This window comes from Ischnura elegans, chromosome 3 (assembly GCF_921293095.1).
Source record: "Ischnura elegans chromosome 3, ioIscEleg1.1, whole genome shotgun sequence".
In the NCBI taxonomy this organism is placed as follows: Eukaryota; Metazoa; Arthropoda; class Insecta; order Odonata; family Coenagrionidae; genus Ischnura; species Ischnura elegans.
This window is the reverse complement of record NC_060248.1, coordinates 26,561,289-26,576,773: the sequence shown is the minus strand read 5'-3', so window position 1 is coordinate 26,576,773 and position 15,485 is coordinate 26,561,289. Positions and strand designations below refer to the sequence as shown.

Genomic DNA, 15,485 nt, shown 5'->3' with positions numbered 1-15,485 from the left:
CTGAACAAGGTTTTGCTCATCACATATTATATGTTCCTAAAAATGCACAAGATGAGAGGAAAGTCAGCAATAATAAGCAAACTAGCATTTCAAAAGTTCAGTGCATATTGCTTTTATATGAATTTTATTTCTTTACTCTCCGGAGGGATATATTCCCCAATACTCGTTTCATCGAGGTGGATTGCATAAAACCCAGGCGCCATTGAAAGTAGTATAAGTCCATCCACTGATGATCGCAAAAATCAAAACTGATGAATCTTCCCACCACAAAGGCTAAAAATACGCTGATTTAAACCATCGGCCAGTGACTAATTAATAAACCGTACACTTAATTAAACTAAAGTAATGAGTTGAGCGCAGAAAATATTTTGTAAGCCGTAATGGGTTCCATGAAAACGTACAAATAATTAGTAAAATTTCCGTTGTCTGATAGATGCCGCACTATCTGTTGGTGGCATCCCTGCTTTTGAAAAACTCCCAAACTACAACGTGCAGGGTCGAAATTCCATTATAGGAAACTGATGGCTTATTTTAGCTTAACTCAGTCATTCAATACTTCATAGAACATAAAACGTATAAATCGTTTGAAATGCTGTCCCGGTATGTTCACCCTAACCTGCCAGTTCTCATGAGTATTTTTCCATAAAATTGGTAAAAAAATCTTTTTCAGATAAATTTCATTTTCTTCGTTATTTTTTGATTGGAGTTATCATTTGTCGTTTTTTTGCCAATCGGTGAATCAAGAGAACATTTTTTGGTCGCGATGTTCCCTTGGTTTATTTTAAGGCTGCGTCGATCGCGTCGATGGAAAAGACAAGCAAAATACGATGTTCGATTTCGATAAAATGCGGAGACGGCCGGCCTCAGCCGCGCCCGCCACTTACTTGATTATATGGCTCTTTTTTTTTAACTAAAAATTAAGAAGCCCACCGCACTATAAATATTTTCCATCTCACACCGCAGCAGAGATTGTGATTTGCGTGAAATTCTCTGGCGTTAATATAATTGAGAAATTTTCACTATGAATAAAAAATAAATAATATTTTTTTAAGAAATTTAATTTCCCCGTTATTAAAATTTCACCTGAATAAATGAGAAATGGAATATACTTTTAGATACAGCAGTAGAAAAAATATTACGATTTTTTTTGTTGCAATATATTCATAAAAGCACAAGAAAATAGCATATTGGCTGCTTTGAAATGGGGAACGGAATGGTAATAAGAGAAAAGTTTCCCCACCAGTCGAAAGAATGAATGCGGATATGGAAAAAACAAGAAAAATTCCGATGATGTCCAGGCTGAGCAAAAGCCACAGATAGCGAGTTAGTTAAAAACACGATGTTTTGCCAGGCCGCCGCAATCTAAACAAGCTCTAGGCTGCGCTAAGTAAGAACGATCCTAGCGGTGGTCTGAAGAGCTATTCCACGCCAAGGCCTTTGAAAAGAGCACTTGTTCCGAACAGCGGAAGCAGTCTGTTAAGAAAATCCTGGGTTCCTCGTCTTCGTCATCGACGATCTATTTTGTTTTCGATTTTTGACTCGCGCTTGTTACATAAGGCACGATCGCGGGCGACCGGACATCAACCCCAATCGTTATCGGGAAAGAAATCACCAGAGGGCCACCAACACCGAAAGCTGCGGATAAGCATGTAAGTAGGATAATCACAAGTAAACAGGATACACCCAGCACTCACTGAAATGTTTTGGTTTTCCAATTTCCGTCAGCGGTTATAATCAAATGGAAATCAACATCGAAAATATGTGCAACAATGTGCTACTTTTTGTGATCGAGAAGTGAAACTCCTAATTGGAACAATATAATTGCAATTTAAAAAAGTGTATCAGAATGTTATAAGTGTTACCTCTTAAACGTTAACTCGCAACTGCTGAGAAATCAGTTGCAAAAATTTAGATTGCAAAAATCTAAAATAGAATACTCATTTGTGATATAATACACATTAATTTCCAATGTTTTAAAAATATCTCATGGAGACAAGCGAATGATAAAAATCCTAATATTAATCATGAGATAGCGATAATTATTCAGGGATAATGATAAAATCTTCGCTATTTTTCAACATAATTCCATTCGCATTTCGAGAGATATGGCAAAGTATACTAATTAGTAGATGTGATATTATTATTTCGATGTTTGTGAATACACATAATTATGTAGAAAAATGTTGAATTTTCAATTAATATTCAATTGTGAATAATGAATTGCATGTCATAAAGTCGTAATCATAAATGGAGCGAAGAATATATCGATATATTCAACTTAAAATGACTTCTTACGTAGATATCGCAACTTACTAAGTTTGACATTGGACAATTTACTGAATAGAGATAAGAGCCACTTGCAGGGCAAGAGAACAATTGCCCCGCGCCACCTCCCCCACATACCTATGCGACTCGCGCTACGTCAACAACAATGGTATTGGCCTTGAAACATAGACGCGTTTTCTTCGCCACGCAAACACGCAATAATAGAAGCGCTCACCCTCGGATTCACTGACGAACGCAAATGAAGTCGCGCGCGAGTAAAACGCTCCCTTGATATCCTTGATATCATACGAGAGGAGGAATAGTGGCGATAATGCGGTTACCACGGAAAGTGTGTTGATTTTCTTGTGATCGTTATGTCATAACGATAACATGCATAGGCAATTCTTTCGGAAACTGTATACATGGGACACTGCCCAAGTGAGGGTAGCGGATGGAGAATCAGGGCGGGTTAGCATTGACCTAGATGTTTTTAATGGGTATGCTGAAGAGATGATACGAGAGGCAAGGAATGAGTCGTAAAGCCGGAGTTCTGATGGAGGTGATATGCTTCAATCTTTGAGGTCCGTGGATGACAGGCATGATTAGTCTGTCAGTGAGAGGGCTTCAGGCTATAGAGAATGCGTTAGACAAGCTTTGCGAGTAATATGGCATGTGAATCAATCACGAGAAGTAATGCGATTTTGGATGGAGCGAGTATTTAGCGGAGAGGAAATCTTTAAAGCAGTGGGGAAGAATGGGTGGCAGAGGAAAGAATATTGCGTAAGCGAGGGAGGGGAAGAAAGTGAATCGGAGTTTTCGATAGTATGAAAGTGGGTGAGTCCCATTGTGAATTGAAGAGGGATCTAAAAGTTGGGAGTGGAAACAGGCCGGGGTGATCGCCAAAATTCTCCACGTGAGCCTACGTAGACTGATAGAATACGGGGGGGGGGGGATGAAAGGGATAGATCCCCCCCCCCCCAAAGCCTCAGAGAAAAAAATTATTATTATAAAACTAACTCCTAGTTTTGATGTACAATAACTGCATCTACTTAAAGTTAAATTTAAAGTACCACAATGATGAAAAATGCATTTCCAGGCATGTCGTTTTTCAAAATTTTTCTCGGACATAGATTGCTTGGGGGGGGGGAGTCGCCCCCTACGCCCCCCATTCCCCCCAAAGCATATTCCTAGTTACGCCATTGAGTAGAATACTTTTACAATAATAACCAAAAGATTCAACCGGAACGTTCGTTTGGATAGATGAGGGCAGAACTCACCCAGGCTACAAGCGTGTGAATTTCACATATTTAGGGTTAGTGGTAGGGGCGGATTGAGCATCAAATTCGGGGGTAGGGACCATAACTTGGATTCGGGGAGTACAGAATACACCCCGGAAGAGAGGGCCGTTTTTACATTAGGGATGGATGATGGATAGAATTACTCTGTGGTTGTATCATAGAGTATTTACTTACTCTATGATACAACTCAAACTTCTCCCACGTTTGGGACCTATAGCCATGCATATACACTCCCTTCACTCCTTTACAAAGATACAAAAACTATTAAATTAATAAAAAATAAACATTTTCGATAAAATTTGGGGGGAGGGGGATGTCATGACCTCTTTAACCACATCCTCCTTACATCCGTCCCTGAATGGGGGCCAGCTCCTTTCCCTGGACCACTTATAATTACAAGTTGTTTGGTGCAGGGACGCAGCTAGGAATTAAGAGTTTTAGGCACCACTAATACTGGGGTGTTTGGGGGTGTGGAATACCCGCCAGGGTAAACGGGAGGGGCAGGGGGCCCTCCCCCCGGAAAATATTTAAGATAAATGGTTCAAAATTGTGAGTTTTACGGCTTTCGGGGGGATATTTTATTAATATTTACACTATTCCGTAAGTAATATTAATCCAATTAAGTAAAATGGATTAAAATGTATTAAAAATTAGGAAATATGGAAATTTCTTAGCACTGGGGGGGGGGGTTTATCCCTCAAAACCCGCCCTCGCTGCGCCACTGGTTTGGTGTGCCCGGGAGCTTCACCCAGGATTTGAGCAGAAGACCCCTCGATCATCAGCCAACCACTATACCCCCTAATGTCAGCTACCACGTTTCCCCAGATAATCGCGTGATACAAGTAACTTAAATTTAGCCTTTTATTTGAATTTTGAAGGGGACATGAAAACCCTTACGCATAATTCGACTTCTGATAATCGATTTAGTAACATTTTTAAATTATAATATTTTTCTATATTTTTGTTGCTACAGATAAAGAAACATCGTTGTGGGCATTGGCAACTAACACATGGCCAAAGTCCTAACGATCACTCCCTTGCGTACATACGATTCATACCCATAAAAACTCAGGCAAAGATAAAAATCGTCGTTAAGTGAGGAGAGTGGCGTAACACATCAAGGTACTTTTCAGGGAATCTTTAATGGGTGCAAAAGATAAACTTTCCCAACATATGACTGTTTTTAAAATTGTATCTACTGTTTCATTGCCACCTTGCCAGTGGCGGATACATAAGGAGGTACGCAGGGGGCCGCCGCACCCCCCCCCCACCATTGCGGGGCCGCCTTCATTGCCTAACACTGCAGAACAGCAATTGTAACTTTTTAATATCATATGGTGGCATCGTCTTGTATATGCGTATTGTCAGTTTAAATAAAACTTTCTTAAACTTTGCATGTAACTTGATTATTTATCATTACGATAACAGTACAGGTAGCTCAAAATATCTTTTGCGCCCCCCGCTTGAACGTTTTCTGTAGCCGCTACTGCACCATGCCGCTAAACAGAATATTCAATGTTATCTTACCCGCAGAGCTTAAACATATAATCACTACCGCAAGGAATTAAGGTCAGATTAAGTCAGAAATAAGGTCCCGCACACAAGAGAAAGGTATCATTTTTTTACCTTAGAGCGATAAAAATATTCACACAGCTTTCGGAAGGCAGAAAAATTTCATGAGTTCACAAAGTCTAATTTAAGAGTACTGTAAAAATACTTTCCATAAAGAGCAAGATTTTAGAAAATACAAATTTCCATAAAACCAAATTACAGTGTTGAGGATATCATTTTATTATCAATTTTTTTTCCTGTTTAGGTCAAGAACTGTAAGTTCTTTACCAGGCTCTAAAGAAAACGGGAAAACCTCTGATAATTTTTCTTTCAGCGATAGCTCCTTATTATCAGGAAAAAAAGCAGTTTTACTCTCGGAACAGGTCCTATCTCCTTTCATGAGAAACATGTTTTCTAGCTATCCAGGCAGCTACCCAACCTGCTTTCTACTAAGGACTTCAGAACATTTCGAAAAATCACTTTCTTGTAGCACAGGGATGTCGTGAAATACGAAAACGACTATCTTTAGTTTTTGTATACATACAGTTTTCAATGCACTTAATCACATATATTGCGGCCTTAATACCCAAAGTTGGTTACTTCCGTTTCTAATTACGTCCACGGTTCTAATATTAATGTGTATACACTAGAAATATTGTGTACTCAATTATTTCATGCACGCATGATAGTATTTATTATTATTATTGTTTTTATTCATCTTATTCCCAGAGAAAACACAACAAATATCGAAAAATGAATCGTGAAAATGATGATTACAAGGCTGTTGAAGAGTCAGTCGGAAAGGTTCTTGTGGAGGGTCTGACTCCTGATCAGCTGGCCAAGGTGTACGACGACTGGGCGGACACGTACGATAAGGTTGGTGAATTTTACAATTTGTGGTGACAATCAACGATTAATATGGCTTGAAACTACCTCTAAAATATTCAGGAATACCATTCTCTGAGTCACGTTACAAATCAGTTATTTTACCCAGATAAGTATGCATTTGTAAGGATTATAAATGATTTCGTAATTCCACGTAAAGCATTTGAGCGATCATGGCATGTCATCCTAAGGTATTAACACGGGAAAAACACACAGTAATGCCCAGAAAAAAAACTTTTAACGTTTAAAACTTATGGTTGAAGTTATAGAGGCTATGAATTAGTCCAACTACAGTAAACTCCAACAATAAATTGGAAATCTTCATTGCTTTTTCTGAACAATCGTGTGTTGTGTAACTGTGAAATTCCCCGACGCTGACGTGCCATGTCAAAACCATGGTCAGTCAAATAAATTATGTGAAATTATGAAGTCATGGCTCTTCAATGATTTACAATGATTACCATATTCCGCCAATTCACGTCACACTTTTCATTCATAAGGAATTTCTTTAAACTCCAACGGGCGAGTCAAAGTACTGTTCTTGAGATCAGGACGAACTGTCCCATCAATGCGCGCTTCTTTCCATCAGTGAAACCGCTATTCAAATTTATATAAATTGTATGGGGTGAAAATCACATCGATTTACTCAAGCCAATTCAATGGTAAATTCCGAATAATAAACATCTTGGCATAACGACGGATGCCATTCCGCTTGTGTACGAAGTTGAAAGCTGCGTCCCAACTTGTTAGGCGTTAGGATTTTGGAATTGGGCATCACGGAGAATAGATTTTGGCCCCTGCATTAGAATGCGTCTACTGTAAACACCATTGGCACTAGTGTCGCAGCTTTTGGAATTCGCGTGAATTCAGATGTAAGTGAAATTTGAAAAATTGTTGCTGGGCGTAAGCACAGAAAATTTCGATGAATCGATTTGTCATCGGAACCACTACCCTTTGCCCAAGGCGGATTCCAAAAGGGTAGTTTCCTTCTTCAAAGAAAACGAAAGGCATTGATTGCGATTCGTTACCCAACATTAGTGTATTCATAATATAAAAATTATTTGGTTTTAGAAATCCCAGTTTAGACGAATGTTAATAGTCAATTTTATCCTCATTTGAAAAAGGCCAGATGGCGCCCATGCGATGCCACTCCACGTGACGTCACAGGGACCTAGATGCTTTACGAGTAGTCAGAAGTTTTACATCGTCTGAGATTACCAATGCATGCATGTGGCAGAGAGCTCAGGGAAACATTTCTTAATAATCACCATAGAGTAAGTAAGAATATACTTACTCTATGTAATCACCTATTAAAATTACCTATGGTCGGAAAGTTTCCTCCGTTTGATAGGGTATTAATAATCCTTATTTAAACCAAGCGCTACCTGCTAGCAGCCTGCATTGTAGCGGCGCTTCTAGCCTCGCACCAAGGTGGCCTCACACGGCGGCAGATGGAACCAGAATGACGTCAAACGGGCTTTTCCCAGCATTCATACTTACCCGTCGCGTTTTCGCGCGCTTGAAAATGTTCACTTTTCATTTCATCGCGGAAAATAGATATCGTCATTTAAAAATCTAAAAGCGTGAAATACGTACTCTAGGAGTAATAATCTTTCGATTTAGGCAATTTAAAAAATAATAGGAAACCACCCTATTGACTTAAATGACGTCGTGCATATGCATACTTGGTCGCTGAAATGCGACAAAGAAGCTTTATTATTCTTTTGTCTAATAGGTAAACTACAGTTACAAAAATCACACTGATTTTTTACTGGAATTCTTAGAGGAGTTTAAATATATACATATTTCTATAAGCCTTCACGCATGGGAACGTGTGTTAATGCTTTTTCTGGCAACAGTGCCGGTTCTTACAATTTTTGTTGAACCCTATGACGAAACACCGCATCTCCCTCCGTTGCTGACATAATAAATCACGAAAGGGTGGAATTGCACGGTTTGACCATCATTAAAAGTGCTCCGATCGTTCTGAAAATTGGTTTCCCGACGTATGAAGTGGTCTAGAAATGACATTTTCGAAAAAATACATTGTTTGACCGCAAATACCCGCAACACGTAGAGGATTTTGGCGACTCTGTAATAGATTTAAAATTTAGTGTTTCAACAAGTTTTCTTAGGGGTTTAAGACGATTTTAGAGGAGGTCATTTCTATGAATTTTCGTCGTACCTCATCTCGTTCACCCCAAACATTTGTGTGTCTGTCATTCAGTGGTTGGAAGTTGATTTCATAGCATTTGGATGCATGGGCATACTATTCCGCAAGTCGTCTCAATACGCGCGTGGCGGGCGTTTTAGGACCCCGGTCGTTAACAATAAAAGAAGAGAAAGAAATGGAGGTGCGCTTGCTGAGTTCCATCTAGCATTCATTTAAGTTTTCTATTGATCGGGCAGACACGAATTCCATAACCTATCCGCTCAGCGAAATATCTTTCTTAATTCCTTTTCTCTGTTAGTCCTAGAAATGTAGGGGGGTTCTAACAATAAGATAATGTTCCCTGTGTCGCTCTGAAAGATATATATTCTCAATTGCTCAAGGATTGAGTTAACACCGAGCATCCTAGTCTCTAGCGGCTCCCAGCCTTATTCGTGTAAAAGCTATGTGTCGTTTTCTGTTCGCTCGTAGCAGTTTTTAAGAATCGGGCAGATTTCCTTTTCATTTTATTATGATAACGGATCACGTCTTTCAGCGCAGGATCCCGTGTACTCACTGCGTATTAAAGGAGTGGACTGACGAGTGCGGAATAGCTTTAGATCACCTCTATTTCACTTTTTCATCCGAAAACCTTCCCACAACACGCTTGGCGAATCCTAGCCTCTCCAGGGCTGTCACAAATGTTTCTCAAATGCGTCCTCCACGGTAGATTTGAAGTTATCATAATTTCCGGATATTTGCCTTAATATTAATTGATGTTCAGCCCTCAAATATAGGTAAAAATACCGACATATATAATATATTCTTGACCTCTTGTTTATATTTAAGTTTGAACTCTTATTTTATGGAAAGATGAGAGGAGCAATAATTTAAAATATTATTAAAATTTTAAATTCTAAATCTATATGCTAAAATGTTTAGCTGGATATATTTTGCACTGTAAAATTAATTTGTTATACTTGACCACTTCTATATTCATTGTACCTCTCATATTTTCATACCTTAACCCTTGAAAATGGGAAATAAATATCCGAAATCGATATATCGAAAATCTATTTTTTGTATAAAACTTAATTCCATAAGTATACTACCAGTGTTCCCATCATGTGGTGCCAATGGCCGTTAAAGGTTAAAACCTGATAAACTAATATGCAGTTTATTTCCCTATCTTAAAGGAGCTTCCGCAGGAGAGGTACTACCCGGAGTTCGCGGCGGAGGCTCTGGGAGAGGTTTATGAGGAAACAAACAAGGCCGCCATAAAGGACGCGCGAGTTTTAGACGTGGCCGCAGGCACGGGGCGCCTGGGGGAGGCACTTCGCAAATATGGGTTCCGGTGAGTAACGATAACCTCGAAACCTCTCGTGGGGAACACATATAATGATTATCTGCGGCATATCCCTGAAGAAATTAGGATTCGTCAAGCGTATTGTGGGAAGATTTTCGGATGACAAAGTAAAAGAAAGGTGCTATTTCGCACTCGTCCGACCACACCTTGAATATGCAGTGAGCGTATGGGATCCGGTTCAGAAAGACTTAATCCGCGAACTAAATAAAATACAAAGGAAGGCAGCGCGGTTCGTCAAAAACTGCTACGGGCGTACAGACGGCGTTACCCAGATGTTAAACGAATTAGGCTGGGAACCGATGGAGACTCGGGGGCTGCGCGCTAGGCTTAGATTGCTTGAACAATTGAGAATGGATATCTTTAAGAGCGACACAGAGAACATAATATTAGAGCGACACTATATTTCCAGGGGTGAGAGAAGCGATGAATTAAGAGCGATGTTTTTGCCGAACGGATAGATATGGGAACTCGTTTTACCCCCGAACCATAAAGGCCGTTTTCCACGGTAGGTACATACACGGAATTGCGCAATCTGACGTACGTGCGAAGGCGCAATCAAAATTGCGTCGTGTAAAGCGGTGAATTGCTAGAACACATGCGAGAATGCGTGGATGCGAGACAACAAAATAGCCCCTGTTCTAATTTCGTTCATGCATTCGAGCAATTCCACGCCTTTTTGGAAATTAATGCAGTTCTTACCAGCGCAATTCCGTGCCCCGCGTAAAACGGCCTTAAAGGGCTTTAATAAATGCTAGTCCTAACTTCGTTAGAGCACTTCATTTTTATATGCAAACGGCTTGTGTCCTAACACCCCCTGCCACACGCCTTTAAGGCGGCTTGTGGGGTATTATGTAGATAAATCTATATATTTCAATGCCACTGGAAGTGACAAAAATCAAAATAAAAGTTATAAGTGACTAATTTGTGTCGGTAGCGTTATCCAATTGGCGCTACGTGGTCTAGAGAACCACTTGGGACCGAAAATCGATTCTCACTTAAATTCAGGTATGAACGGAAGGTTTATTTTTAAAATTGTAAAATATTGTCTAAGCTTATATTATATAGTAAATTTTTTAAAAACATTTTTTCTCGAATTAATAACTCAGCTGATAATATACAAATTTGGTCTGGAGAAGACTCTATTTCAATTTTTAATTCGATAGTTTATTTCATTGAGATATGAAGAGGAAAGAAATATATGGTAGACGCAGATTTGGGTTTCGTATAGCGTATTCACGAGATACCTTAAAATGATAGTATATTGTAGAATAATTAAATCACAGTAAAATGCAACTGAAAGCCTGACCTCACTTTAACCACACATCACCAATGGATTATTTATTTCTAGTGAATAATAACATAGGATTTAAGATAAGCCAAATTGATCTTATCACATCTCCGTAAATTATTCCTGGTTTCTTCGGCGAAGTAAGATCATATAAACGCAACTGATGTACTCATGGAGGAAATTCGTGTTAAAATCAGCTCAGGTATTTTTTTCAGCGGTAAATTTCCAAAAATTAGCTGTTAATTCCTGAATTATTGCGCTCCTCAGACGGAAATTGCGATCACTAGAGACGCCAAACTATAGTTTTCAGTATTTTGTGAACGAATTATGGCATGGAATCACGGGCTCGAGGAAATTTTTTTGGGTATTCTCCAGGGAAAAATGTTTTCAACTGATTGGGTATTTTTATCATCAAAATTGAAAACCGCCGAATCAGACTCATCACTTGGAACGAATTTGATTGTTTTTCTAATTAAAAATACAAAATTCTTTTGTTTTCCGCGAAAAGACTTCATAGGAATCTACATATATTATTAAGTATTTTGAATTGTGTTCCGTCATATACGTTACGTTTAACTAGTATTTATATTAGTAATAACTTTAGTAAGTAATAATTTAGTAAGTAAAAACTAGTTTTTAATGTGCTTTACTACTTTAAGCTAAAGTATTGTTGTAAATATTACTTTATTTCAAGAAATACTTTAATATAAACATATCTTAAAGAAAAAATTATCATATGATTCATGTAGTGTCTTAATCGCCAAACGATGAAGGTTATTTAAATATTGATTGTTTTCAGTCACATCGACGCCCTCGAACCATCGGAAAAAATGTTGGAGAAATTGAAGGCTCGAGGAATTTACGGCAAAACATGGAAAGATACGATTGGAATCCATCAAACGCCAATTGAAGACAGTAAGAAAATACAGCTTAAATGAATAAATTAACGTATCCCAATTAATATCAATATTTTACCCCAGGAAAAATTTTACCGTATAAGTGATTGCTTCATTTCCTACATTGTGGAACAACGTCATCATAAAGAGAAACTGAAAGTAGAGATCAATGGCTTAAACGTTGGTTGGCATGGATTCAATATTAATGGATAAACTTAAGGGGTTATTTATGTTTCAATTTATGAAGCAAATGTGCATTCTAGAATATTTGGAGGAAAGTATTCTGATAAAAATATATTCATAAAAATTAAGAAAATATATTGACCAGAAGACGATGCCAAGATGCCTATCCAAACTATTTCTCACAAATTCAACGTAGTGCTCAAAATTTCAGACACCTTCTCCACTGCGTCAAGAAAATATTCGCAAGAATGTTAAGGAAAAGTATTTTCACCAATCCTATTCAATAATCTACCTGGTCCTAGGATCCAGGTCATAGGATCATATCAGAGGTCCTAAGATCCTGGATCACAGGAACTGGTAAAGATGAAAATAGTTATGTAATTGAACATCCTCACTCAGTTACTTTAATTAATTTATAAGTAACACAGTGTTATGGAATGTAGATAATTCGATTAATTTCATTCTAAATTTTACTAATATCATTTATTTTTAGAATCCATCTTGTGTGAATAATAAGAGGAAATAGGAGCATATATCACTGAAATAACCCTAGAAATATTAATATAATATTATAAAAGTATCTATTTTTGACCTTCAAATGGAATGAAATAAAGTGTCATTACAAACTCTGAATTAAATTTACCAGGACCTCTTACCAGTAAAAAAATAAAACTTTTCATCAGAGAAAAGTTCAAAATTATTTGTATGATTAGAATGTAATAGAAAGTTTCAATAATTTCCACTAAAATGTGACTTTCCAATGTAGATGCATATGACGCGGTGATGACTGCCGGGGCTTTCCTAGATGGCCACATGCCAGTGAATGCAGTTCACGAAATGGTTCGAATTGTTCGACCAGGCAAGTGAAAGTAGCAGCTCTTCCGCAGTACTTCGCTGCGGTAGGTTATCACTATATCGACTTATATGGGATCGCAAATTTAGAAAAGATTGGTCTAAATCTGAACGCTAAAAATATTATTAATACTTCCGGAAAACTTTTGCTTCCAAAATATACGCAAAATTATGCATTTAATTTTGATTGGCTAAAAAAATCTTCATTAACAATACGACTCAAAAAATATTTTGCAACTGCTCTGAAGAAGAAACACCTTCACCTTAGGAAAAAATTGATATCATATTTTTGAATGTTTGAATTGGGGTGATTTCTCAAGAACGTAAAATATTTGTGGGGTTATATCCCGAACTCTAATTATACAAGAAATTCAATAAGAATAAGTCATGAGATGCAGTAGTGTGATCAATAGATTTGAATCAGTATTTTACGCCCTTCAAGCCATATTGAGTCTCAAAAAACTGACTTTTTTTAGGCCATTTAAAAATCATTCAGCAACCATATTAAAGAATGTTTTAGCCTTTTTTTGCAAAGTGAGCTATAGTTTTTTGCTGAAAATATCCTCATAAAAGCATGTATCGTGAACTATCACTTGATCATGCAACCACTCAGGGCAGTTTTCTGCCTACGCCAAGGTCAAAGGGGTCTCGTTACAACTTCTGTCGCCAAAATAAAGCGAAAAGAACTTAAAGTTTTATGATGAAACATACAAAAAACTGCTCGTATTTAAATATTTCAGAAGGCTTCTGTAAATATTATTATTGCAACTAGGGTAGCTACTTCTAATTCAACTAATGAACTAATTCAGCATTTTGATTATTCGACGCCTTTCAATTCAAGCAGCAATTTTTCTAACAGATTATTTTCCACAGGTGGCTATATCTCGACTGTTGTCCGAGAAGATTACCTCACCAATGCCAAAGAGATTAGCAAATTGGAGCCCCTCTTCGATAAGCTTGAGGCAGAGAAGAAGATCAAAAGGGTACGCTGTGATTACTGGAGCTAAAATTTTTATCGGAGCTAGTTCTCCAAAAGTAATCAGAATGAAAAATAATTTATTATATTCTATTCTTCTTCCAGATACTCAGAAGAGTGTCACCAAAATATTATCTTGACCATAATGGTGTGGTGTTCCTGTACAAAGTACTATGATGTGCCGCACCCAAAGACAATCCTTGAGGAATTATCACAAAGAAGCACATTTCCCTGACACGATTTGGGTCAGATATAACTAGTTCAAATTACCGAAAAACCAATAAATGCAACGTAAATCGTAAGCGATAATAATGAAGCATGCTACAAAACTCATGTAATGGTTATATGACAGAGGAGTGAATTCTCCAGTACATGAGAGCTGGTTTCAGAAATTTGTAAAAATACAAAGACAAATAAAGCGAATTAAATATTAACTCGTTCAAAATTCTATTTGGTGCATTCAGCAGATAATTTTCGACAGCCATATGCAACATTTACAAATTCATTAACAAAAACTTCTCCCCCCAATCAAAGTTGGTTTTCCCTGGAGAGGGGGAGGTAAATAAATTTCACAGAGGACGACTATTATTGTGGGCTTAGTTTAACTACACCTCCCCTAATCGGCGTCATCAGCCCAAGATCTTCCCATAAGCCCACTAGAGAGAGTAATTGAGGAGCGAGAATATACAGCCCTTATGTAAACGAGGGATAAGAACGAAGACAATAGGATTTTTAAATAGAATGAAAAGGAATAGACCTTATTGTGAATTGAAACGTGAAGTCCACTAAGGAAGGGGAGGCTTCCAGAATACGTCTTGAGTACTCCATGGAAATCTATTTTAATCGTTAGAATACTTTAAAAATAATACCAATGAGCACCATTAAATCACAAACGTTTGCTCAACTAAGGCATAAAGTATGAACATACGTTCATTCCGAATTTCAAACCTGAGGCAGAACGAAATAGAACAAAATAGTTCATTTTCGTCTCAATCTAGGTAAAACAAAAGCATACCGCTATCGAGTAGAAATAAACTCGTGGAGAGAGAGTGAATCATCTTTTTGATGTAGGCCTCCACGAGACTTACATCAAATAGACGCCTCCGTCTCCGTCGGAATGGTGACTTTGTTGAATCACAAAATAGGAACACGGAGGATATCTTAGGCATAGGACCGAAAAAGAGCGACATTTGTGAGTGGGAACTGATGGGGAGAATTCGCAAGGTCTTATTTCTCAAGAGTAGCCATTTACTGTGAAGTCAACTAAACTCCGCTTCTCCTCATCGCTGCCACACACAGTACAACGGTTTGCCAGGACAGTTAGCTAGCTTTGGTGGCAGCGGGATTAATTCCTCTCTTACCAACCCAGATGTCGCGGGTTCAAATCCCACCCGAGTAGGTTTTCCCCATCCAGGACTTGAGTATACGTGCAGAGAAGACTTTATGGTACTACATACGATTGATTAATAAAGTCCACTTTATTATTTTTACAATTTCTTCAAAGAAATATACTTTAGAAGTGAGCAAATAATTTTAATCAGGCAAAATAGTTGGCAGAAATATTGCAAGTAATCAATGGAGGAATAGACAAAGAAAATATGGATGCACACAAATGGTAAGAAAAATGTAAGACAGGAAAAATTATGGGAAAATTACAAATGATCAAGAAAATAAAAAGCAAGAGGACGCATTGTCTTCATGTTCATTCACGCATTAATAATGAGCTATAATACATTTACTGAAAAGTTTTTGGTCCACCTTCCAGAGTGAAATTCA

General features: G+C 37.8%; 1 protein-coding gene across 1 annotated transcript; it reads left to right on the top strand.

Annotated features, from left to right (window-relative positions):
* The first annotated feature begins 1,353 nt into the window (after positions 1–1,353).
* LOC124155573 (methyltransferase-like protein 27) lies at positions 1,354–14,143 on the top strand. Its single transcript, XM_046529522.1, has 7 exons — positions 1,354–1,649; positions 5,844–5,990; positions 9,345–9,502; positions 11,602–11,717; positions 12,648–12,740; positions 13,607–13,716; positions 13,815–14,143. Exons 2-7 carry the CDS (start codon positions 5,868–5,870, stop codon positions 13,884–13,886), a joined length of 672 nt encoding a protein of 223 aa, XP_046385478.1. The 5' UTR covers positions 1,354–1,649; positions 5,844–5,867; the 3' UTR covers positions 13,887–14,143.
* The last annotated feature ends 1,342 nt before the right edge of the window (positions 14,144–15,485 follow it).

Excerpts from the sequence above, each read along its gene's own strand:
- LOC124155573 (XM_046529522.1), top strand. The coding sequence starts at position 5,868 with ATGAATCGTGAAAATGATGATTACAAGGCTGTTGAAGAGTCAGTCGGA. Across the intron at positions 9,503-11,601 it reads CTTCGCAAATATGGGTTCCG|TCACATCGACGCCCTCGAAC; the intron begins GTGAGTAACGAT and ends GATTGTTTTCAG. Across the intron at positions 12,741-13,606 it reads GGTTCGAATTGTTCGACCAG|GTGGCTATATCTCGACTGTT; the intron begins GCAAGTGAAAGT and ends TATTTTCCACAG.